Here is a 26,328-nt window from a genome sequence, read left to right as displayed (position 1 = left end):
GGCTGGGAAACCCATGAACAGCTGAGTCCAGGTGCTGCACCAACTGACTGATACATTTCCAAGAACACAACTTTCAAACTGCCTAAACAGGATAAGAAGTCATAAAACAGTTGTAAAATGTGTGTGTTGGTACATCAGATCATTTGATGCTGTGAGGTGATGGATACAGTGGCCTGCAAAGGGCTTGATTGATCCTGGCAAGATGTAAAACTGGACCTGCAGGACCGAATTGTTTCTATCACCTGTACGTTGTGTCCACGCTGAAGTGTGCTGCAGCCAGGTCAGTGGGAGGTATCCATGCAGGGAGACAGTTCCCAGAAACCCACTTGGTCCATTCAAAAAGGCCCGGTTCCACCCGCACCTTCAGCTTCCCATCCTGCTGCAGACCTGTTTACACAAACATCATACATCAGAGCTCATCTGTAAAGCAAACACTAGAGTTACTGCTTTGTGGTTGTATGTCTCCCCCATCTGTCAAGTAGCAGTTTACATCAATGTCTGTCAATGTCAGACAATGTAATATATGCAGTGAAGGAACTGAATGAAAGGTATTACATGTATTTTTTTGGCTAACTGTAAATTATCACTATATTGACATGTATGATTCCAGTGAGTCACTTCCAGCGAGAAACATGCTGTCTTAACTTAAAGACTATTTTTCCAGAGGAGTCCAGAGGACTGATAGAGAGCTTCATCACACGGTGCAACAACAATCACCTGAAGCTCAATATCAGCAGAACTAATGAGCTTGTGTTGGACTACAGTGCTTCAAATATAGATGTTCCTGCAAAGAAGCTATAACACACACATCTTTAACCCCACAGCACAGTAGATCTGAACAATCAGATCTACGTCTGTACATCCCATTCTCCTGAGATACATTCAGGAGAATGTATGTGAATGAATGTGCTCCAGGCCATGTTCTTGAGGAGTCTTACCTTTCAGGATGTTCTGTGCAGTCTGAACACATCGCAAAGAGGGAGAGCAGTACACAAAGTCTATCACTGTGTTACTCTCCAACAGGGCCTCACCTGGAAAAGCACATAATTAGCACACAGACATTTCACACACATAGCAACAACAACAGGTGTAGCACATCATTTAGATTCATATTGGTGACTCACCCACTAGTCGAGCCTGCGTGGATCCAAACACAGTGATGGGAGCGTCCATGTCATAATCTCTCTTGTCTCCCCACAGCGGCAAACTGGGAGGCATGTTCAGGTTGGAACGCACATATCGACCTGCAGAACAGCAAAATGTCAAATGTACAGTGGTTTCTTTAAGGACAGTGAAGTACTCCGACGCTCCTATTTTTTACCTACACCTCTGACTTCTCACCTTTACTGTCGGAGCAGAGGGAGAGCCAGTGTTTGCCAAACACCACATCCATCCTCTCACCGTGCCGACAGACAAAAAGCGTCCGCTTTGGCTGCCGAGAGTGACTGCCACTGATCCGCAGGACCTGCTGGAAATAAAGGCAGCAGCAAATGACGAGGTTTGGTGAAAGTTCCTATGTGTAATATCATGCATGTCAAGTTTTGAGGCTATAGCATTAAATGAATTTTTAAAATAATTATCAGCTATGAACACAACTACCTGCATCGGATGGCAAATGAGACTGAGGGTGGGTGTGTCTCCAGGACTCGTGTTATCAGGGCGTCGGCTGTCCAGCAGCCCATCAAACATCCCTCTCTCCTTGCTGGTCCTATCACTGGGCCCACAGCTGAAGAATGAATGGGATCTGTGGTGGGCCGGGAGAACAGACCTCAGTCCAACTTCTGTTCATTGTGTATGGAAGTGTGTTCAAACAAGAGTAAAAGAAACAGAGAGCTCTGCTCACCCGTGGAAGACCCAGGTGTCGGACTCATCGGCCAAGCTGACGTAGTTCTCAGGCAGCAGGCCAGACAGCCCAGAGGCCAGCGAGGTCCCGTACACCCAGCCCTCACTGGTGCTACTCTGATCCACTGGAGACATGAAGACAAAATCGCCGGGAACCAGCTCCAGCTCATCTTCGTTCTGAGGCATGTAGGGATACATCACCCGCAGGGTCTGTATAGACGAGTGCTGGCTGAGTTACTGACATTCAGATCAAATATCATATGTCAAAATGTCTTGATACTGTAGGTTAATAGATATCTGTGACCTCAAGACATGCACTGTTAGCAGGAATATTAGCGACCTCATGGTTTGCAAAGCGAATGTCCCGGGAGAACAGGACTGCCAGCCAATCGCAGCCGAGCTTGACTTCAATGCCCTTGGCCAGTTTCTCCAGTGATGGGAGGTGATTGGTGGGGAAGTTGTAAGCCAGAGTTACGTGAAGCTGCTTCTTATGAGGCTCCACATGGACTTCTGGAGTTGAAAGATGATATGTTTTACAAATTTCAGTGTGTCAAACCAACAGTTCACCACAAGACAGCACAAAATCTGCAACTTCTGTTATCTAAACAACAGAGAAAAAAAATCTGATCGTGACACTGCAGCAGAGTAAAACTGCACAAAGCGTCAGAGATGAAACCTGACAAGGCTCAACATGTCCACATCAGATTCTGATGACACGCTCTAATCCGTCTCTTTACCATGAAACAGAAATATGACAGAGCATAAGTGCTAACACCACGGCTCTAATCTGATTTGGCACTTTGCTGCCTGAAATACTGTTTGGCAGTCAGTCTCATTTTCGCCTGTGTTTAAGAAGAATTACAGTGACAGATTGAGTGAGTGCTTTAATAATCCAACATAACCGCCATCCTGACCAATCATTCACTGTCACAGCTGGTCACCACACATTACATGGTGAATATGACAAACTCTGAGCTCGTGCTTCCTACCTGCCTTCCTGGCAGCTTCTGTCGCAAAGTCGGCTGCAAACTGCTTGAGGATGTCGGCCACCTGCTCCTCCACGAAAAGGCCAATGAAATTGGAGGATGTGTAAAGCTCTAGAGGAAGCGGGCTGGGAAATCGACCCCGCCACTGCTGGACGGTGGCCAGGAGGGCCTCGCATAGAGCTTCCACTTTGTGGTCTGCACACTGTTTGTAAGGAGGAAGGATGATGGGATTATACAGTTAAGCGAGACATGGAAATGACACATGACAGGACACTTATGGACAGATATTTGACATCAGGTGTAGAAAAGGAAGCAGTGGCACTGCTGAGAAAGTTAGGATATGAAGAAAGAAAAGTATTTTCTGTTAAGTATTTTGCTGTTAAAAACTAATAAATGAGCATTGTGAGTGCGAAGAACACTCGCCCACTCTTTTAACAGAGAATCTTGTACATTTCTTTATAAGTGCCCTCAATAATTATCAGATAGAAAATTGAATTTACATGATTTTCAAACGTTTGACAGTACACAAGCATAGAATGACAGCATGCTAAAGGTTTTTGACCTGGTTTGTTTGTATAGTGCATGCACACAAGGAGGCACATGCATGCATGCAGGTACACAATTAACATTGCTGGCATTATCAGTTTCTGACATGTCATGAGGTGCATCTCGGTTGAACTCTCCTACTCACCATGAAGAACTGGCAGAGGGTGATGTGGGGGAAAATGTTGTGGGCTTTGTTTTTGCCACAAGTGACCCGACTCTGTTGCCAGAAGTGGGAGAGCTGGTTCTGTAGAGGTCCGCTGGGGCGCAGGTAGAGGACAAACTCCCTGGGCAGAGGGTCATCAAGGAAGGGGTCGTCCACATGGGAAAACAACCTGAGGAGAGATAGAGATGCACCGAGGAATCAAGGAAAAGTCTTCGGTTTGCACAGTTTTCAAGAAACATAACCTTCACCAAGACAATGACAAGAAGATGAGGAGGCTGCTCTTTAATAATAAATACAATAAACAGATTTGAAAATCAGAAATCATCCGCAAAATACACAAGCTACGAAGTGTGTACTGAACACAACCTGACCATAACTCTTGTAACACCTGTCTACAGCAGAGGGCAGTATACTACACATTTTCCCCTGACTTGTGACGTGCATACTGAATGTACTGTACACCTATTGTTGTTTTAACTCACCAGTCACATGCTGCTTGCACACTGCGACCTCCTGTTGATACCAGAGCCTTCAGTCTGTAAAAGAGCACAACACAGAAAGAAAAAAAAAAAAAATCAAACGATGTCCTCCACAACACTGACAATGTTCCCCGCCAACTCACTGATGTACAGTCTGAGATGTGTGTAGCAGCAGCAGCAGCAGCGTAGGACCGGTAAGTGCAGTGTGACAACAGGGAACCCGGAGGAGAAAGCTCTGTTGGGTATCTCTGTCTGAATGAGCTGAGCAGCAGAGAAACACATTGATCTTGTTGTCTGTACAATAGTTTGAATCCTCAGGAGTTTTCTGGCAGCCGATGGCAAATAAATGGAGAGCTGGGGCCTTATCAGCTGCTTGTCCTGCCTTAACTGATGATTCAGAGATAGGATTTTTCTTATCTTCCTATTACAGAAGCAACTCCTAAACCCATGGCTGTGTGCTATCTTATCTCAGGCCTCTTATCTTAAGAAATCTTGACTGTAAACTCGACTCTTCAATCGGCACCTGTCATGCCTTTATCTGCGTTTCGAACATCCACAAGCCTGCCTGTATCCGTGATTAGCATGTCATATCAACAACTGTCTCGCTTCACTTGTCACAGGCCAGTTAGCTTGTTCTAAAAGTTTTAGCTCGGGTGAGTTGGAGGCTTTAATTGTGTTGCTGGAGGAGAGGAAACCCCACCTTTTTGGGAAGGTTTTTTTTTTCCCAATGACCTCTGTGAGGCTGTGTGACGGACAAGGCTGCGACGTTAAAGACAGATCTGCCACCTCAGTCTGGATATCACCCTGAGCAAAAATCTAAGTGCATTTGTGATCAGTACAACCACTGGCAGAGCCCCATCCGTCCTCATAGGCCTCTCTGCAGCCAGACGTAGCTCCGCCATCGAAGTCAGGATGAATTGTCTTGCCAGTCGATGTTTACCCACAACACAAGGTCGGGGAAATTTAAAGCGTCAGCCTTTCAATCATAATATTTTGGTGTTGACGTTGTTCCCTGTCCTCTTGTCAGTGCCATACAGACCTAATGACAGAGTAGCTTTTTGAATTTATGACAAGGTCTCCCAGTTAGGATGGTTTGTAACAGCTACTCTTTCTTAAATGCAGTTAGGAAACATCATCCTGATGAACAGGGTTTCAGACTTCAGACTGCTCTGCATTAACACCTACGTGGAAACTCTTAACTCTGTAAAAAGCTGGAGTTGCAAGTGAGGGCTTTAAAGGAAATAACGTGGAAAAGTTTTTTTTTTAAATGTGTTGACTGAACAGAACTGCCAGTGGAGCTGGGTACACACAGTGTCGCTGGAAAAGGAAAACTGGTGAATTATTCAATATTTTCCTGGTATGAGTGGCTGAAGTGAATATCTAAACAGAAATTCAGGAACCGTCAACTCAGACAGAAAAACATTACAATGTCGAATGGAAATGTGTTTTTTTTTTTTTCTCTCTCTCTCACCGGTTCGAGCTGAGAGAGGACTGCATGTGGCGGTGAGGGAAGAAACAAACTACATTTTCCGACATCACTGAAGTCACTTTAAATTCTTTTAAATGTTTTAGTATGCACCTCTATAAATTTGTTGCAGTCAGTAATACTTCCGCTTTCTTGAAAATATGAACATCACAACAAACACAGATCAACAGAGAAATCTATTTTCTTACAAATGTAAGATTGTGCAAATAAATGTACAGCTGTATGAACTGATTTTGAACTTTGGGGGAGCTTGGGAACAGAAAACACACCACTGACATGCTATCAGCTTGTCAAGGGGTTACAGCAAATGGGTTTAATCTTTTTGTTTTACACTGTTTTATAACCCAGAGGAGAAACCTCTCTGGTAAATTACTGCGAGGCAGCACAGAGCGAAGACGCTGGAGGAGAGGGTGTGTGAGACCACTGAACCAATTACATCTCTGTACACACAGTATGCCAATGGACATTACTCAGAGCTGGCAATCATCATTTGAGTTTTAGCTTCAGGTGGAAGCCGACAGACCGTAGCAGCTAGTCAAGCCGACCAATCACAGTTGTAGGTGTGTGTATTGCTGTGATGTGCGGTTACACTTCTAAGGAGGCGCACATAGAAAAACCCATTCTGCTTCTAACTCTGTTTTAATCCCCACCAACTCCTCGAGAGGAAGGCTTGACTCTTTTGCTGCTAAATGCTCCACTAAGCTCACCAGCTAGCTGCTAACTTTGTCTACCTGTTATTTGGTGCTGGGCAGGTAGCATGAAGTGGATTTACCAGAGCTTTTTCTCTCTGAAAACAGCTCACTGCTGCTGGTGCAGCATTACTCTAATACATACATCAGAGGTGACAGTAGCTCTCTGCAACTGGTTATCACCTGTATCTACCAACATGTTGTGATTGTACTGAATAATGCTGCTGAATCATGTGCTTTTTACATCGTATGACATGAATTTCAGAATCAACATTCTGCCATGGCTGTGGTCATGTTGTACTTGAGTGAATACATTTTATTTCTAACCATGCACAAATGTGCCTTGGCTTTAGGCATGATGATGTCATTCTGTTGGTGCATCTACTGCACTGACAAACATGTGATATGTGTTTACAGTGTGGCAGTGTGGTAGCTCGAGCAGATAAATCTTTGAATTATGCAACAACTACGCCTTTCCTGTGGCCAAACTGAAGTCATACAGTTTAGAACACGGACATGAAACACTTTCATTTAAGCAGGTTATTTTTATCATTCTTTCCACTCCCTCCTTTTGATACAAAAGGTCAGAGGACATTGTAAATTTATGTCATAACCAGGAACTGAGAAAGACAAAATGTGAGAAGAGCATGGGCTACTGGCAAACAAAGTCTGGGGGCAGAACAATATGGATCACAAGTCAGAGGAAGCGTCAGTTCCTTCTAAGCTCCCTCAGAACAGCGTGGAAGATGATACATAGCATGTGTAGGAAGACATTAACATAGATTCCCTCCGTGAGGAGGAATCGATGTTAATGACTCCTCTTAACCGTGACGAAGGACTCTGTTACTTGTGAAGGAGTTTTTCATTCATTTGAAGTGTGTTATTACGTTAGCGAGGGAGCTCACAGTGCATATTAACATTTTCTGCTGTTAGCTATGTGTTTGCTCTCTGCTTTCTCTGCTTGAATAACTGAAAAGATTAATCATTCAAGAAGCCACAGAAAACATAATACAGTATTTTTCAAAATGCTGTACTATTATGAACTAACTGGCTTCTAACAGCTTTCTGATTTGAATGAAAGTGTTTAAGTCCTGATTACACAAAACAAACAAGGTTGAAGCTGATTCATTTTGCCATGGCAATTACACAAAGTTCCATTTGCTGGGTTGTGTAATGCAGTTACAGAGACTAAAGACCGGTTTAAAAGAAAGAAGCTGAGAGAATAGTGCTTTATCCATTCAGTGCCTCCATCCTTACCCCAGCAGCACCTGGAGGCTCGGCTGATAAGCAGGAGAAGGAACAGCAGATCAGATTATTCATATTAGAGCCAAAGAATCTAATTAGCTGCCACTCAGAAGATAAGCGCTTGTAACATGCTAATGTGGTTTTCATCTCTGGGGAGCAAGTAGCTTCCTCAGCACTACATGAGATGTTCCTCTGGGATGGGATGGGTGGAGGTGCTACTGAGAGGCGTGTGTTTGTGTGTTGGCACACATACAGTTTATGTGTGCATAAATGACTGTGTGCTGACATTGTATTGGGATTTGATTATGACAGGTCTTCAAAGGTGGATGTTAATATTCTTGGACTGAAAGCCAATAATTTGCTTACAATGCTTACAATTACAATAATCTTGACAATGGATGATTTTAAACAAAACTGCAGGGGAAAAGAGTATTCTGTCAGAGTGTTTGTCACATGCATTTTTCCTTATCTGGATAACATGTTTGGATACAGATCACATCTTAATACCAGGCGTAAATGGGGTTCAATCGTTGCGTTAGTGTGTCTGTTAAAATATGAGTCACTGAACCTCGGACATACATGTAGCTCGTTGCAATCCTGTCTACATGCGTCATGAATTTTAGTACTGGTTTTGATATTTTTGGATTTAAGTTAATTGTGAATCTCAAGTGGATTCAGCATTTGGCCTCAAGCTTAGGTTGGCCAGCAACAGCCTTTAAAACACAATTAAGACCTTCAAGAGACACTAAAACCCTTTCAGAGTGAGTCACCTTGCAGGCAGGACAAGGTTGTGTTTTACAGACATGACACTGATCCAATACAATCATGTTGTATCACATCAGCAGAGTACAATCCTGATTTTTTGACGCTATACTTGCACTGGAAGATCAAGGAAAAACTGGTCTGTATACACAAGACACAACCCCCACATTTTCTATGGAACTCCACCACAGTCAGCTCAGTGAGCAGCAGTTATGACCATAGCAGAGACTGTCAGAGACATCAGAGCGAGCTTACTGGTGTGCTAGCGGCTGCTTGTGTTTTATGAAGCTGCTGTGTCCCACAGGTGTAGACCTACATAACATTACATATGTGTGTGAGAGAATCAGAAAGAAGGAAGAGAGCGTGAGAGGTAGAGGCTGAAGGAAGCTGTTTAAGGAAGGGACTTAAACCACTTCAACGCACACCCACAACAGCAAACAGTAAATCAAGCCAGAGACTAAGTAAGGCTTTGCCACACACTAACACCTGGGTAACATTTAGCGTTACTGAGGATCCGATGTCTGACCAAAATACAACAGGCTTTTACCCATGAGAAAGAACCGAAAAGAGAGAAGTGGGTCCTGTGATACACAGACATTCGATTTGTCACCATGTCAGTCAGTGTGCAAGTCATTGACTGTAAATACTCACTCAAATGTATTTTTACTTCGTGTCTATAAATAAATATCAAGGTTAAAAATTCAGGAAATTTACAGGAAAATATGTACAAGGGAGAACAGCAGGAGACGGGTAAAATTCCAGAGAATTCCAAGAAAAACAGGAGTGCTGACAGATCTGTTCATATAGTCCACATTGCCTAAAGGTGACAGTGTGCATACCATTTCTAAACTAGGCTATAGTAACATATCATTCCATTATGCAGATGTGGTCTATCACCAGAAATGCATCAATGAATTTGTCCTCTGAAATATGACCTCAGCACAGTGGTTATTTGTCAGTTATCAGAAGAAGAGGAGATTATTTTCCCTGGATTCAACTGTTGATGCTAATGTTAGCATGTCCAGCTAACTAGCTTAGCATTACTTCCAAGGCCAAGAAGCATTTTACTCTAAATTATATGTGAGGTTATGTGTTATGTAAAAAAAAAAAAAGTGGAGGTGTTTTCTAGCACCTCCACTGTGCAGCATTTCACCACTGTGTGAAAGCCAGCCCTGAACGCTTTAGTTCAAGATAGCATAAGCAACTCTGTCCTGATTCTGCTTGCATTTTGGCGGTTTATGGTCCAGCAACCGGAACAAAGCTAAATTTCCAAAACGGTTCTGTGTAACAAGTCCTCACCCTCTTGTAACATTACAAGTGAAATATATTCTTAGCAAATACAAACAAACTGTGCCTTGTTTGTCCAAGTATGTAAGCTAAGCAGGTAAACGGGTTTATGTTAGCAGGGAATGAAAGTTTGATCTTACATTTTTCCTTATTATAATTACAATAGTAAAACAAAAACAATACAGTTTCTTTATTTTCATGTCTTTTAAATTCACATAGAACTGAGGATGATGAGACTTTCCCCAGGACCAGTTACCTTTAGCTTCACTCTTTTAGCATGATATCAGTATGTAGGCATTTAAGCACACATTTAAAACAGTTTCATAGGGTTCTCATTCAAAACAAGTTGGCTGGAAAGATTAAAAAGTTTAACTCAACCAACTCATGTAGCTAATGTTAGCTTAATTAGCCAGTTACATAGCTGTATTTAAAAGGTTACACTTGAAACTAAACACTTATAAATCCTGTTCATTTTGAAGTTGCTTGTGCACAATTAACAATTCAGTAAATTTAGAATTGTGTTACATTTTGTTTTACAAAGTTAGGAGAGCAATGTTTAAGTCAAACATGATGTTGCCTTACACATAAAAGTGCAGCATGCAGCTTATTTATTAAGCACTGGTATTGGATGAGGACTGGTACTCAGAATCAGCAGAGACCCAAATTCAGATATTGGAATTCAATGGGAACTGAAAAAAGTGGACTGGTGCATCCCTAATCAATACCTCACCATCCACATCCAGGAGTCACTAATGTGGAGGTTGTTAGCATCCAGGCCGCAGAGTAAAACCATACCACTCTTGAAGCTATCAAGAGTAAATATGTTGACACCTGCCAGTCTGAAAATGGCAGTTTTAATTTAATTGTAAAGCTTGGACGCCTCACTAAATTTCCACATGTCCAGAGGCAGAAAGTACGGCATCTATCTTTGCACAACAGGCTGTACTTAGAACACATGTCCAAGAAAAATGTGTACAATCATCCAGGACGTCACAGAAACACCTACATCAACAAGACTTTGCTGCTGACTTCTCCAGCCTCAGTAAATGACTCCACATTCAGAAAGACAAGAATGATAACAAGGCAGAAAGCATTGCTTGGCAAGACAAATATGAACGTCAAATGTGTGAAAAACACTTGAGCGATTCTCAGGATTTCTGGGACGAAGTGAACAGATGAGTCACAACTGGATATTTGTGGCTGGCACGGCCTCTGTTATGTCTGGTGAAAAGCAAACACTACATTCCACGGTAAGACCCATGAACATGAAGACCCCAAAACATGTGGTAGCAGTGGCGTCTCAGTTCGCAGATGCTTCGCTGCATCAAGACCTGTATTACTTTCAATCACCTCGCGATTCTGCTTTGAATGAGAGAATCCAGCAGAATCACATCAGGCACTGAGTTCAGAGGCTAAAGCTGAAGCAACACAGGGTCATACTGCACGGCATTAATCCAAAACATCACAAATTCCATATCAGAATGGTTGAAAATTACAGTTTTGGAAGAGTGAAGTCCAAAATCCAGAGCTTGTACAAGCAAGTCCTGCTTGGGAGCAAACAAATGTCAGTGAGCTGAAGTGGATTTATATCGAGGACTGAGCCAAAATTCCTCCACAACACTGTGTGAGACTGAGCAAGTACTACAACACTTATTGCTGCTAAATGTGGCGTAACCAGCTTACTGAATCTAAATGAGACATTACTTTATCACACAGGGACGTGTGATACTGCACAACTTGCCTCAATAAATAAATCATCTCAGGATCAATGCTGCCATGCATACTGTATACCACATTTTGTGGTTCTTCACTCAGGGTGCCTTTTTGCTACTGATGTTTTCAGTAAGCTTTCAGGCTTTGATATAACTCAATGCAAAAATGATGTCAAAATACAGACAATCACAGGGGTGAGCAACTGTTAGCAACTATGGATGATAAGAAGTAAGTGTTATTGAATGAATTGCCATTCATGATTTTACGTGGTTCTTTGTAACTGAATGACCTTTGCTCCACGTGTTTTACAGGGTTACTTCTGGCTCCTCGTGGAATAATTTCAGTTCCTACCTGCAGTACAGTAGAAGTAATTCTTTATATGTAAGACAACAACTGCAGGAAAATGCATGTAGTTGGTACCTAAATTTAAGTATACTTTTTTCTCTCTGTACCTGTTCCTGAATCATGACTTAAAAATAACCACAGCAGAAAAAAAAACTCACAAAACATATCTATTTGGATTCCCCATGACAACCCACATTTCCCTTTTCTGCTGTTTCCTCTCAGGATTTCCATAGCTGTGGGTTGTTGTTTCATAAGGCGAGCCCTAAGATGAGTCAAACGTGTCGATTAGAGGCTAGTGGGGACTCAAAGAGGTTCCCTTGTAAACACAGCAACTTCAGCAAGGAGCCTTTTTAGAAGGAAACTAGTTTCAGTTTGAATCATCAAAGAAATCACACCTAGTGTGTTCAGAGAGCTGGTGGTGGAGCAGGCTGGCCTGAGGTCTGCTGATTAAAGCGGGGAGTGATCAGTCAGGTCTGACGGTAACAGGGCTGCCTCACCAAAGCCTCAAAGGCCAGCTACTCACCACTCCCTCAGTCTTCATAATGACAGTGCAACTCTGGACACGCTTTCAACGTTCGACACTCGGCTCAGTTTAATGCTGTGAGCAGACGGCAGTGGCTTCAAGCAGTTGCAGTCACAGCATAAAATCAAACTGTCAACGGAAATATACTCAGAACCACCATGTCTTTATCTCATGGACCCTGGTCTGTGCAAAAACTGGGTCTTGGAAAAGCACTGGAGGGACACTTAAAGTGTCGACATATTTAAACAATACAATTTAGAAAAGCCACCAGTTCGGTTAAGCAGTGACTGTCATCTCCTGCTAGTTTTAGTCGCTACATTTTTAGTTTGTTAGAAAGACTGGTGGTCAGATCCTGTTTCCCAAAGATAATTCTACTTTTACTATATAGCTACAAATTATGGACCAGAAAATGACAGACCAACTGCAACGACAAATATACATGAGGCATCAAAGCAAAGTTAACCTTTCAGCTTCCTGGCAATAGGAAAATATCAGGTTTCAACAATGTGGGCTAATACTGATACTGGAGCTGTTGCTGGGCAATAATTTGATGCATACATGCAAAATACTTGTGTATCAACATGTGTTTTGCCATTTTCAGCTTCATTTCCAATACTCTAGTGAATCTGTATTCTATCTTAGCCCGACAAAGTGTCTTGAAGACCATTTAAAGCCTGACAGGGGTTTATGCTGATTTGCCATCAGACCCACAGTTAGATGAGAATATTAATAACATATATTTTATCTGTGTGTGTTCAGTGCTGTCATGATGATCTTAACCTCAGCCCAAGGAATGAAAACAGGGAGCCTAGCCTCCAACTCTTCAAACACTTGCTGTTTGCATGTAGTCAGCTGGCAAGCTACAGTAATCAAACTGCATCTCATCCATTACCAGACAGGTGGATGACACTGACTGGCCAATATCAGTCGAGCTGAATCAGCCAGTCAATTTATTAATTAGTAATTTAACAGAAAATGAATTACCAATTAATCATTTAAGGCACTGTTTTAAGCAAAAACATACAAAAAAAAAATCACTGGTTTGACCTCCAATTTTCTGGTTTCCTTTTTCTTCTATTCTTCTATTTTCATGGGTTTTGTGCTATTAGTCTGACAAAACATGACACCTCAATATGTCACCACCAGTGACATGCAGTCAGGGGAGGCAGGGGAGGCAGTGCCTCATCTGTTAAAATATAATAAAAAAAAAACTTGCTGTGGTTTATAAATTCATTAAGAGGAGGAAATTTGGACTTAAGCTCATGACGGTTTGATAAATTTGTTTTCTGCGTGATTTTGACATTTCTGTGGTCAATTCGCCAAATTTACGCATTTCCTGTTCAAATACGTGGGAGAAGGGCGAGGTAAGGCAGCGATGAGCTGTGCCTCACTTCTGACGGCACTGTGTCACACACGCTGACTGACACGGCAGTCAGCGTATGCCCATTGCTGTCTCTCTTTTTATGGTCCATAAATGCACAGCAAAAATGCTCCAGGTGAGGCAGAAAGTACCATGCAGCACTGATAGGTGGCAGTGCTGAGCTCCATCGGTGCAATGCACGTCGCTGCGTGCTCTCCTACGCAGAGGGCGATAGTGAGTGTTCAATTTTAATTAAAAAAGGAGAGATCAGCCAAAAAAACCCCCCCTAAAATTTCAAAAAATCTATTTTGACCTTATATTAAATATTCTTTTGTTTCTCTTGCTATCGTATTGTTGAACAGTGTGGAATTGATTAAAACATAATTAAAAGCTTTTAAAACAACTAAATGTTTCAATTAAGGTCAAAATTGAAATATGAGCTTCTATTTTGGGTCCATATATTTTTACATCTGCCTCCAGAGGAGTCAGTGCCTCACCAGTCATGAACCTCAGCGCACGTCACTGGTCACCACGTAAACTGTGATGGGCATTTTTCACAATTAGCTGAAATTTTTGTTGACCTAATGGTTAATTGACAAAATAATTGCTAGATTCCATAACGAAGATAATCCCCAGTATCAGCCTTGAATATCAGAACGGTACTGGAAGACCAGTATCGGGCTTGTGTGTTTGTCATATTCTGGTGGTTACCACTCCCTGCATCCCCATGATAAAATGACTGCTCCACAGCTGTTTCACGGGCTGACAGGCCCAACAAAGACTCTTAGAGGCTCTCCACCTGTGAGCAGACAGAACAGTGTGGGCTGACAGCTGACCGAATAAAAAGTCTTTGTCGAAAAAAGTCCCTCGATGACGATTTTTTCTCATCAGTAATGAAAATAGAGAAAGAAAACGCTAAATACAGCCTGTTGAGGTCTGCACTGTTTCTTTTTTCAACCTTGCAATGATGTTGTTTCCCCTTGAGCTGATACTATCTCTCAACTAGTCAAACTCTCTCATTTCTGGATGAAAAAATATTGCCGCTTCATCTTAAGTACAAATTTGTTCAGATGCATACTGACATGCCACGGCTCTAAACAATTTTGTCACCTAACACATAGAGTCAACCTGTCATCTTAAAGGCATTTATTGTGAGAAAACCACTTGCTCTCGCCCACAGAGATGTGAAAGCAAGTTTTCCAACCGTAGAGTCTTCTGTTAACTGCTTGACTCACAGAGACAGGAAGAGAAACAGACAAGGCAGTGAGCTACACGCCCACGCAACACAACACTGCTCAGACCTATACATCATGCATAATGTTTAACTTTCAAACTAATTACATTACAGCATGGCCTGGAATACAATAGGTAATCATAATAAACAAAATGTATAGAGAGAGACGAGACGCCCTCATCTGAACAATGGCAAAAGCTTTATGCTGAAAGATAAAGGAAGTGGGGACAGAGGTGAGACAGTATATAGGCTAACGGGAAAAAAAGACCCTTCTCCAAATATAATCAGTATAAAATCTACATGTGATCAACAAACGTTTCTAGTTGTTTGCAGCCATACATAATTATACATAATGCATGTTTGGTATTTAGGATTTCGGTATTTACACAGGAGCTGAGTGCAAACATCTGCACTGTATATGAGTCCTACTGATTTATTTCCTATATATAACCTATATCGTAGAAGAAAATACTGTGTTGTACAGTTAGCTGACCTCTGTGTTTAGTTATGGTATATGAAACAACGCAAAGCAAAGCTTCTGAGTCATTCAGTGAATTAAATGCAAAATGCTAATATTTATGGATGGTTGGACAAATGAATGTCAACTTGATTTGAAAGGTGGAATATAGCATCCTTCTCTTAGTATCATTGTGCGTCAAAGACAACATGGTTTACATTTGTCCAGCTGAAACACTTCTGTGTGATATTTCAGAAAAAACGAAACTTTGGGAGATGATAACACAGGTTACAGTCGCTGGTAAAATACTCGCAGAACGCAACAAAAGTGTCAACCCAGGCTGAGTCCCAAATCACTTCCTGTTTACTACAGAGAGCACTACATTTACTTTCCACCATTTTATGAGTCCGAGCGTGGAGTTGTACAATATAGCGTCTCAGAAGATTCAGTCAATTGAACAAAACGTAGTAACCACAGCTTGCACGCTACTTTCTTCTACCAATCCCACAATGCAAGGTGTCACATTTTAGATGTATGAAGGACACCACCGTGGTAATGTTGGAGTCCATACTTGTCATTCAAAAAAAAAAAAAAACTTTTCAGGCTGGATTTGAAAGTATCAACAGAGCTCGCCAAGGTGCAATGGTAGAATATAAAGAGAAGTGGCGCTCGGTGGGCAAAGGCTCGACCACCACAAGAGTTCTCATAATTCTTATTAAATTGAGGAATCGTTAAGAAACCGCCATCAAGGGAACATAAGGGATGTGATGAAGTATAAAGTATAAAGCTGAGGTATATAAGGGAGGCAGAACATTTAAAGCCTTACAGGTAAGAAGGAGGATTTTAAAGTCAACTTTTGCACGACCCAACAGCCAATGCAATGACATCAGTACCAATGTTACATTATCCACCTTGTTAGATTTAGCACAGACCCTGGCAGCTCCATTCTGGACCTTTTGGAGAAATTGGAGACCTTTTGTTGCTGTCTTAGTTAGACCAGAGAAAAGTGCATTACAGTAGTCTATTCTTGGTGTTATGAAGGCATGTACTAGGATTTCAATCTCTGATTTTGAACAAACTGGGCATATTTGGGCATATTTTATGAAGGTGGAAGAAAGTTCATGTCATATACTTAATGTGTGGCTCTAATGTAGGAGAGGATACTATTCCAGTATTCTTCACTGTGTGGGTTGGAGAAATTGTGCAGCCATCAAGGTTCATGGAGAACTTTGTAAAAAGGAATGTGAATGTAGCTGTACCGACTATCAACATCAACTTCAATGTTGTGTGCACTCAAATGCAGAATTCTTCTTACTCGTGACGAGCTCGTCTCTCATTTAACCAGCTGGAGGAATCACTGACCGACTGATTGACTGTTAGAGGAAGACAGATTTGTGTGTCCTTAGCATATCAGTGATGGTTATGTTGTGTTTTTTGAAGATGTGACGCAGGGGCAACAAGTAAACACAGAACAAGAGAGGCCCGAGTATTGATCCCTGTGGATGGAACACCGTCTTTAACCTTTAAACAGGAACACACAGTCATACTGTATGTAAGAAGTTGTGTTCTATTACTCAAATATAAACAAAACCAACAAAATGCAAGCTCCTTGAGACCAGGATGGTTCTCAAGACGATGCTGGACGGCGCTGTCGTCCACAGTGTCAAAGGCAAGACGTAAATCAAGTAACAGCAAGACAGATGAAAGATCAGAGTCCATTGCAATCAATAGGTCATTAGTTACCTTAGTGAGTGCAGTTTCAGTCTTTGGATGGTTATTACTGGATAGATGGGCAGTGAGTTGGCTAGCAGTCACCTTTTCTAACAGTTTGGATATTAAGGGAAGCTTTAAGATCATTCTATAATTGTTAAGAGTTTGTGGATCCAGGACGGGTCTTTGAAATAATAATAATGACAAAAATTAAAGCACGAGGAATGATACCTGAACAGATTTATTGATGATGTCAAGAAGAGGGGTTCCTATGGTTTCCTAACTCTGAAATTTCATCCAGGAATTTTGAGTGGGCACTAGAAGGACGATACAGGACAGCAATGTAGAAACACAGGACGTTTATGTTGGGCGAGGGAGGAGAGACAGACATTCAGCTTGTGGTCATTCATATTTAAGACAGGAATGAAATGAAAGAAGCAAAGGGAAATGGCCAAAGGTTGGTTGTGGGGCTGATGGTGGGCCTGAGAGAACAATCTGTTCCCCAGAGGATAACAGAGCATTCATGAGAAGTCTGTTTTCAGGGTCGCTGACTGTTGGCTGATTGTGCCATTAGTCCCTGCATGTACTATTGCCGCAGAGGACTCGAGATGCCATTTTAAAATAGTAGACAGTCCACCAATGATGTCGAGGGACACTTTTAACCTTCAGTTCTGATCATGGACTTGCCAATGCTAACCACAGAGCCAGCATCTGAAGGCAAGAGCTGCTGGGCAGGCAGTGTGTGGACTTTCAGCCACCAGCGAAGGGGAGCCATCAGTGCTTGTTGTGGTGTGACTGTAACAAACAGCAACTACTTTACTACTTTGATTAGAGCTAATATCTACTCTAGTAAGATTTCAGTGTAATGTCAGTGATTCAAGTTGAGCGGGTGCTTTTTTGACAAACCCCTTTGTGTTGTCCAAATAAACTTACTCAAACTTTAACACACAACGGATAACTGCATGACATTTATTCTTGACCTTGAGGATAGGAGTTTGACAATAATCCATAATTAGGAGCTGAGAGTAATCAACATCAAATAACTGAAAAGCTAATGAATGACTAATCTAAATCATGTGACATTAGCTGCTGTGTGCTGCAGCTAGAAGGCTTTTCACATTCAACAAATAACTGTTTCTCCTTCCATATAATAGTAAACTAGTAAAAATAAAAGCGTTGAAGACATTACTTTGAGCTGTGGTCCCTACTGATGGACATTTGTTTGATATTTCAGTATCTTAAATGATTAATCCACAGCTGCATAAAATATTATTTCCTTTGATTATTCAATTAGATGTCTTGCATCTGTTATGTAGTGGGACTTTGTTGCCATCATGGAATACATTGACTCACTGTTCAGTGAGAAAAGAAACCCCCTCCTACCAACACAAGAAAACCTGGGGTTGCCTTTTCTTACATTCTGGGCCCACATCTTTAGTCTTTCATTTCCCCACACACTTAGTTGTAACCCCCCAGAATGTTCCAAATTGACCTTAAGAAATATATTGTGACTGACATTTATATGCCCTTCTATGAATCAGAGATGAGTCATAAGGGCCTAAAAATTAACATCAGCATTGTGCACATAGCTGTACTACACTGTAGAGCAATGCCAGGCTGCTGTGTGCACCACACAATGCAGCTGCTGGATAGGGTGAAATTAAACTCTACTTAGGGCCCCGGTAAGGCTCGAGCCAGCAACACTCGTGTGTCTTCTGCTTCACGTAGCTGCTGTGAGGACGGAACACTTGCAAAAGCATGTTTAAGTTTAAATGAAACTGAAAAAGCATTGTGGCATAATTCTGTTGAGATGCACAAATACTGGAACATTGTTTTCTCTTGGAACAGTTTAACTGGTGTGTTCAGTAAAAAACAAAAAAAAATCAAAAGTAACCAGTTGCCAGGGCCGGGTGTCCTGACAGTGAGGATGGCAGCTAATTTGGGATGCTCTGCGCTCGTCCCTGCACTGTCTGACAACTGCTGAACATGAATCTGTTTCGCCTGCTCTCACACACTAATGCAGCACATGTGGAAACAGGCCCTGACGCCACCAACGGCACAGACACGTCTCACACACACTCACAGCTGATTCACTGGACTGATATTGACTTTCTGTTAAAAATGAGAGCCAGTCAGTTTGGTTTACTTTGATGAATATGACACGTTGATTCTATTCTTACTGCAAAATGTATCATATCACACGATCTTTCACCTCAACTCCACATTTGATCAGATTAAGCACACACACATGCATCTATTCCACCGTAAAAATTAAACTCTCTGTTGGTCTCATGCTGTTTATCAGCTGTCCAGAGTTTACCCAGACCACAAACGGGCCCACCCATAGAAAAGGAAACACACACACACACACACACACACACACACACACACACACACACACACACACACACACACACACCACCCACTCGCGGGAAGCCTCATTCGGCTGAGCAGTTCTGTCACTGTGGGAAATCCCATGGCTCTGTGTCCTCTGACTGCATGCATCCTCATACTTCCTGTTTACAAACACACACACACACACACACACACACACACACACATACTTGCAAAGAGGCACACGTGCAAACAACCACACTCAGGAGTGCATGTGTGCAGGAGCTGTAAGCACTTTCATTAAAGACAGATTTTACTTCCTCAGATGATTTCCTTTAATTCATTTCAAAGGCTTGAAAATATATAACCGTCCAGTATTTCATGAGACAAAAAATAGGATTAGGGGAAAGTTAAAAAAAATAATGATGTGCAGCACATTTTTTGTCTTTCTTGCCTCCTACCACTGATCTAATATATAATAAAACTAGTCTCAATTCAAGTTTAAATTGGGTGTCCATCAATAATTTAAGCTACCACTTTCTAGTAATCCATTCTAAAGGCTTTTTACATTACAAGTATTTATTTCATTAATGGTTCATAATTCATTTACTACATCTTTATAAATCCGATAAAGCCAAGAGCCTCTGACCACTTAAGGGGCCAGTGCACTCCATTAGAATGGTCAAACTTCTTTCCCAAGCTCTCCTTTTACAATTTTACATAACCATTTTGGTCTGTTTCCTTTGAGCGTGGCTGCCCTGAGCACATTTCTGACTTCTGACACGGTGGGACAACACGTCAGACAGGCCAGTTCATCCCGTGTTGCGGACCATCTGGACCAAAAAACTTGAAATAACATCTTACTCTTTACAGCTGCAGGCTTGAGGAATTCTTATAAAAACCCTGTATTAATGATTTATTAACAATTATAATCCCAGATCACTTACTAGCATTTGCTGTTAGCTTATAAGAAAGTGAGAAACCCCTAACCTGTAAATAATCTATTTATTACTACATTTTATCAACGACTTAACTTACAAACCCCTTCATGAAGGATGCTTCAGTGAACAGTTAGAAAATCTTTAAATGAACTTGTTGTCTAGCCTCATTACAACAGAACAGAATCCCACCCCTATCAGCTGTTCCTTGTTTAATATTGCCAAAATGAATTTCTAGTGTCATTACGGTCACTGGCGGCAGCAGGAAAGTGCTCCATCCAACAAATACTGGGTGCACTGATATAAGCTAGCTCTCCTCACTTTGCCTTGAGTCCCTGTGGCCTGCAGCCATTGTTCAGCCTGATCTCACGGGGAATCTGTACTTTTAAGAGCTCACTGCTTTAAAAATGTACACGGGTTTCAAAACAATGAGCCTTGTGTGCATTCACAAAATTAGGAAGTACTACTTTCACCAAAATAACTTATTGTGACCTAAATCTATTGATATAATTGAACCTAAAAACTGAGCTAAAATTAAAAAGAAATAGGTCTGGTGGCAAATTTGTGCTAATTATATGAAAACACAAATCGGTAATAATGTCATGAAAAAGTGGGCCAGCACTGTCTGAACGGTGTCATGTGACATATGATATGACATACGTATATTTTTTGATCATTATAAATTCCAAAGAAATAGCACAGGTCAGGCAAAAAGGTTGACTGGGTTACACTTTATGAAGAACTCACACACATTTACCGCTGACCACACTGCAAGCTGCTTCCAGCCCGACGTGCTGCTGAAGAAACCAGCAGAGCAGAGATGTCTGTGCAGTCTGCTCGACGGTGTGGTGGATGGGTGCTTTTTCAAGGTTGCTGCTGAGCCGCTTTAGTAACTCTGGTTGTATTGGCAGAAGTGTGTGTTTGTTCTCAGAGACTTTGTTCCTATACTGAGCCAGCATTGTGATGTGTGGCGGATGGGGATACAAACTTCCGCCCTCACAATAATAGAACTGATAATCTTTTTCCTGTGTTACTGTACATTGTTCCAGAGAGTCTCCAGCCAGGCAAACGCACACGCATGCACGCTGCTTTCTGGAGATCAGGCCCAGTCCCCATGCAGTTATTTTTGGATTTAAGCTGCTGTTGGCATAAATGTTGGGCCAACTTTACATATACAGGGTTTTCTCCAGAATTTTCCTCTTTGCCTCCTTGACAGCATTTATTGGCTGAGATGTGAGCAGTCACACCAATACGGCACCATAAAATGCTGTGAACACACTAAAGCATGGATGCATTCAAATTACTGTGCTGCATGGATGATTGATGTTAACACGCAGGGATGTAAATGTTTCACACTTTGCATGATGGGACATTTGCTTGGAAATATATAAACACACACACACACACACACACACACACACACACACACACACACCATAAAGACTGTCACAGTTTTAACTTTGTTTTCTTGGAGCTCATTTTTATTTCACTATAGAAAGATTCAATTTTTGATTTCATAATGTTCATTTTGTCATTTCGTATTTTGTCATTTGTCATTTTGTCATTTCGTATCACTTTACATAACAACGCGGTTGTCACTCATTTCAGGTCAAAGATTTATCAATCTAAACTTGACACTGAATTTACCCTGCGAAGAAAAGACTGAGGCTAAATATAGACGACACTTAGGATTTTCCTCATTGAGGTATTTAGGGTAGACAATATGTGTGTCAGTCTTCAGCAGGAAAATTGGTACTAATATCCACACTGACGTATCTGATGTAATGTTGTATCTTGTAGTCGGCGGGGTGGAAATAAATAATCTGTACAGAATTCAGCTGCTGATCATTAGTTAGTTAATGAGTTAATGAACTCCCACTCTTAGTCTAAAGTTCATACAAGGCTCTCTATTATATTGTTTGTATGACTATTATCATATACATCTTTGTTGTAAATAATAATAATAATAATCTCTCCTTTCATTTAACATGCTAACTACACAGTAACTAACTAACTCGCTGGTCTGGGTTGTACATGTGGATCATCAGTCAGCAGTAACAGCAGCCGCTCATCACTTTCATACACTTTATTCATTTGATGATTTATTTCAAAATAGCGGATTTATTTAGCTATCTTTTTTTTTTAATATTTACCACTTTCGGGTGCAAACAATATTGGCAGCAAGAGCTTGTCCTTGAGTTGCAACCAGCCACATTCTTTACAGAGACAGGCCGTGTTTATTGCAGGGCCCTCGTATGGTAAGACATGTTACTGTATGAGTGTTTTAACCATAGATTTCTGAACAGGGTTCAGCTTTGGCTCTGCGGTGCAGTGACTCGTGCTTCTGGGTCTGCTCAGTGGAGCTAAAAGTCTAATGTGCTCAGTAATAAGAGGAGATTCAGCCTGCTTGTTATTCACGGTGACAATTCGCTCTGTGTTTGGAGCCTTTTGCTGGGGTCTTCTGGGAAACAATAAACATCTTTTCTCCACTCGTTTCTGTGTTGTTTGTCCTCCCGACTCGTTAATCCTAATTGGTCTTTACTGGAGAAAGACTACAGACACTCCAGCCGCTCAAACCCACTGAGAGTGTTCAGTGTTCAGACAACTTATTCACTCACTGATTTGAGTCCAATTATGTACACATATTCAGACACAAGCTAGTTCAAAGACCCACCACAAAGCAGAAAATCTCCCTCCCTCATATTGCGCCGTTAAAAGCCTGGCATTGACCTACCAGCCACTCTTGTCTCTGGCCAAGAACATTCACAGTTCTGTCATGACTGTGACAAACTGAGTGATGCCGTTTAAAGTTCTATGAAATCTAACATCACATCTAATCCACTCGTGGGACCGTAGGTGAAGAGATTCAGTGGTTCACACTTTGAAAAGGTTGTGGTTGTATAACACCACACGGCTTTAAAAACTCTGTTTAAGCACTCAAGAGATCAAAAACAGCACCTGAAAGAAAATGGAGAAAAACAAGAGTGCAGATACAGCATATAATCAAGAAGAGCCCTTCGCTGATTGTGACAAGGTTGCACACACGGCAACACGAGCTCACGCTTCCAAGATAATCACAGAGGACAGTGGAGGCGAAAGAGTATTGTTCTCACCAATTCATCCATTAATCACACCTTAACATAACATATTATTAAAGTGGCAGAACATAAACTCCAAATGAAGTGCAGTGGTTCTGTGTGGGGTAGACCGGGGCAAAACAAACAAATGAATAATGACAGCGTTGGTTGTTGCACATGACAGTTATCTGTCAGACTACATTTCCCCCCGTTCAGTCATTTACATGCCACAGGCTCACTGTTCAAGAGGAAACCTTTAAACAGTTCTAAACACGATTGTTCTCATCCCACGCAACATATGGGAGCACGTGTGCCAACTGTAACATGCTTACTGAGCTTACTGACAGACATTAAAGGGTAAGCACAGTAGTTTTATATATGAGCCCTGTGTTTGCACATTTTGGGGTCAAAATAACTAATAACTACGAGCAAAAAGTGTTGGAACTGGTCCTTTACATTGCCTCAGACTCAAATCAGACTGCTATGGCTGCAACATAATCCTTGGGGACAAATGTCCACTAAAAGTGTTTGTTTGTGCCACTGACAGGCTCAGATTGTTATTCTAAGTGTTGACATCATTATGGACAGGATCCCTACAGAAACAGACTTTTTTGTTCACCAGAAAGATCCTTTTTGTTTAACCAGAAGCAGCTGCCATTTGGTCTGTTCAAAGCCGCCAGACCCCAGTGACAAAACCTGAAGCTTTACCTCTCAGAACACAGGACGTGCTGGTTTTCCGCTGCCTCGACTGGTTCGTTACTTTCTGTTACTCTGTGAGTTTGATGTTTTAATGCAATTGTTCACACAAATTAACTCCACCAACACCAAAGCCAAGTGTTCAGAAACTAAAAATACAGCTGAAGGGATCCAATCTGTTAAAAAAAATGGCTTCTAAAACATACAATGAGAATAAATGGTTTAAATAAATGCAAATCAGAAAAACCTCCGGAGCTCAAACTATTCGCAGGCCCCCTCATCTTCCTCCACCCCCTCACATCGTCTGGATTTAATAGGTAGTGGAAATATACCACATCTTATCAGCGCACAGTGATCGATAACTTGCAGAAAAATTTAAATGAAAACATTTATCACATTCATTCTGGCTTTTTCCAGTTTTACTGCAATTGATTTGTGGCTTTTTGTCAATTCTGAATATGATAATGAAACATGAAATGCTTTTCCAAGCCCAGTGGGAAAAAATCATCCTGTACTAACATTAAAAAAGGCTTCACATTCCATTTTTTTTTTTTTTTGTCATTATGAAGACCAACATGAAACATTTTTGTGTTTATAGAACAGCAAATGTTCTGGAATGGCACGTGTCAATTATGGCAGAAAGGATCTAAAACTGAAAATAAATACAGAAAGTGACAATAATAAGAAGCAACACGATGCTCTGTAACCTCATATGTAAATACCTATTCATTTTATTTCAGTGCTTCCGTGCAGCTGAGAAGGGGACTTAGCTGAGGTGGAGTCTCTTCTATTTTTAAAGTGTCTTTCTCTTCAGCTCAAAGTATTGATTCCTGAAAGACATACGCAGAATTTAAAGATATCGACATGTACAGTGCATTACTGGCTAACTAATGGGAAAGGATCCCTCGCAATGACGCACTGTCTCAGTATTACTGCGACGTCTAATGGTCTGACTCTGTCTGCACATAAAAGCCTTCGGCCTGATCCTGAGTGCACGAAGCTCTCCACGAAAGACTGAGCTGCCTTTCCCGTCACAGCACTACGCTTCACACGTAGCTATAGATGAGATATCATGTAACATTAGAATTTCTTGTTTTTCACACTCTGATGCTCTGCTGCACCATTAAGATTCATGAACATGTGGAAATTCATTGCGGTGGTCTGAAATTCACAAATACTGAGGAGTACACATCAACACCAGCAATATCCACATCCATTAAGGCCTGTAATTAAATGTCTCATCAAATCTATTTTCCTCCCCAATCATTTCAATCCAGTCATCCAGCAGGATTAGCGGAGCGCAGTGGGAGGGAGAATGCAGCAGGAAGCCGGTCCAAGATGGAGGAGCTTCCTGTGGTGTCTCAGTGAAGTGCATGTGAGACGGCAGGAGCTGGAGGACGCTGGCTGCTGGAGCCAATCCAGTCGCTGTATTGGCAAAGGTACTACAGGCACAGATGGCTCAGTCATCACTCAACACACACAAACACACACACACACACACACACACACACACACACACACACACACATAAAAGCTGAAGAAGATGACACATGAACACACGGACATGCAAACAGCAGCAAACGAGTACCGAGCGCTTTCGTGCACAGCCACCCACACACTGAAATATGTGAATGAACACACATGCGCACAGGCACAAACACGCACACACGCAAGTCCACAACAAATTGGGCATGAGATTAAATGCCACATCAAATCTACTTTAGTTCCTGATCCTTTCAACCCCGTAGTGCCCTCTTTTACAGAACCAAAATAAAAACAGCAACTGTGTTCACAGATTAGTCCTGTGTGCCTGTGTGTGTGTGTGTGTGTGTGTGTGTGTGTGTGTGTGTGAGAGGCTCTCTGACAGTGACAGAGGAACCATGGGACAAGGACACATTCCTCTTCTCCAACAGCTAACCAGACTCAGCAGTGTTGTCAAAGAAAGCACGAAAGCAGTCTGACTTCACTTATTCTGCGCTCACAAAGCCCACCGGGCAGCTGCAGCCTCTGAGTTTCAGCTCGCACTCAAAGACTTACAAACTGAGAGAGAAAATACATTTTTAAAATGTGCTGGAGAGCGTGGGGAGCGGGTTCATGAGCAGGGGCAACAAGGCAGGGGCTGAATAATGATGATTTGGAGGCTGAAATTGATATTTTTGGAGAGAACTGGCCTCCTGCTGCAGAGAGCTGCGCTTTCATGCTCATATTGTCAGGCTGAAAATGAATGAATGAATTTCAGGGTGGAGGAACCTGTTAAACATCATCACGTCTTCCAATAGACAACTAGTGTATAACAATTCCACAATAAATATTTAACAAAGTGGACCTAAATGAGTTTCTGATGAGCGTTTTCTAAGAAAATATAATTATAGACATATTAGAAGTGATGAACTGCAGAATCCTACTCAGGGCTGGAGACAAGACTGCAAGTCTGAGTCTAAACACAGCTGAAGGCC

At 41.7% G+C, this 26,328-nt stretch overlaps 1 protein-coding gene across 2 annotated transcripts in view; it reads right to left on the bottom strand.

Moving 5' to 3' along the window:
• Positions 1–26,328, bottom strand: part of ubash3bb (ubiquitin associated and SH3 domain containing Bb) — a 44,773-nt gene that overhangs the window by 7,767 nt on the left and 10,678 nt on the right. The window contains exons 2-11 of one of the 2 annotated variants that reach the window (XM_076735532.1): positions 4,020–4,073; positions 3,520–3,706; positions 2,832–3,030; positions 2,183–2,352; positions 1,844–2,052; positions 1,600–1,744; positions 1,342–1,468; positions 1,125–1,244; positions 939–1,031; positions 243–387 (exon numbers count right to left, since the gene is read on the bottom strand). In XM_076735532.1, the coding sequence (XP_076591647.1) occupies positions 243–387; positions 939–1,031; positions 1,125–1,244; positions 1,342–1,468; positions 1,600–1,744; positions 1,844–2,052; positions 2,183–2,352; positions 2,832–3,030; positions 3,520–3,706; positions 4,020–4,073 (1,449 nt within the window). The remainder of the gene's footprint in view (positions 1–242; positions 388–938; positions 1,032–1,124; positions 1,245–1,341; positions 1,469–1,599; positions 1,745–1,843; positions 2,053–2,182; positions 2,353–2,831; positions 3,031–3,519; positions 3,707–4,019; positions 4,074–26,328) is intronic. The other variant, XM_076735533.1, reaches the window with a different exon arrangement.

Source organism: Chaetodon auriga, chromosome 7 (genome assembly GCF_051107435.1).
Source record: "Chaetodon auriga isolate fChaAug3 chromosome 7, fChaAug3.hap1, whole genome shotgun sequence".
Lineage (NCBI taxonomy): Eukaryota > Metazoa > Chordata > Actinopteri > Chaetodontiformes > Chaetodontidae > Chaetodon > Chaetodon auriga.
This window is presented reverse-complemented; position numbering and strand designations above follow the sequence as displayed.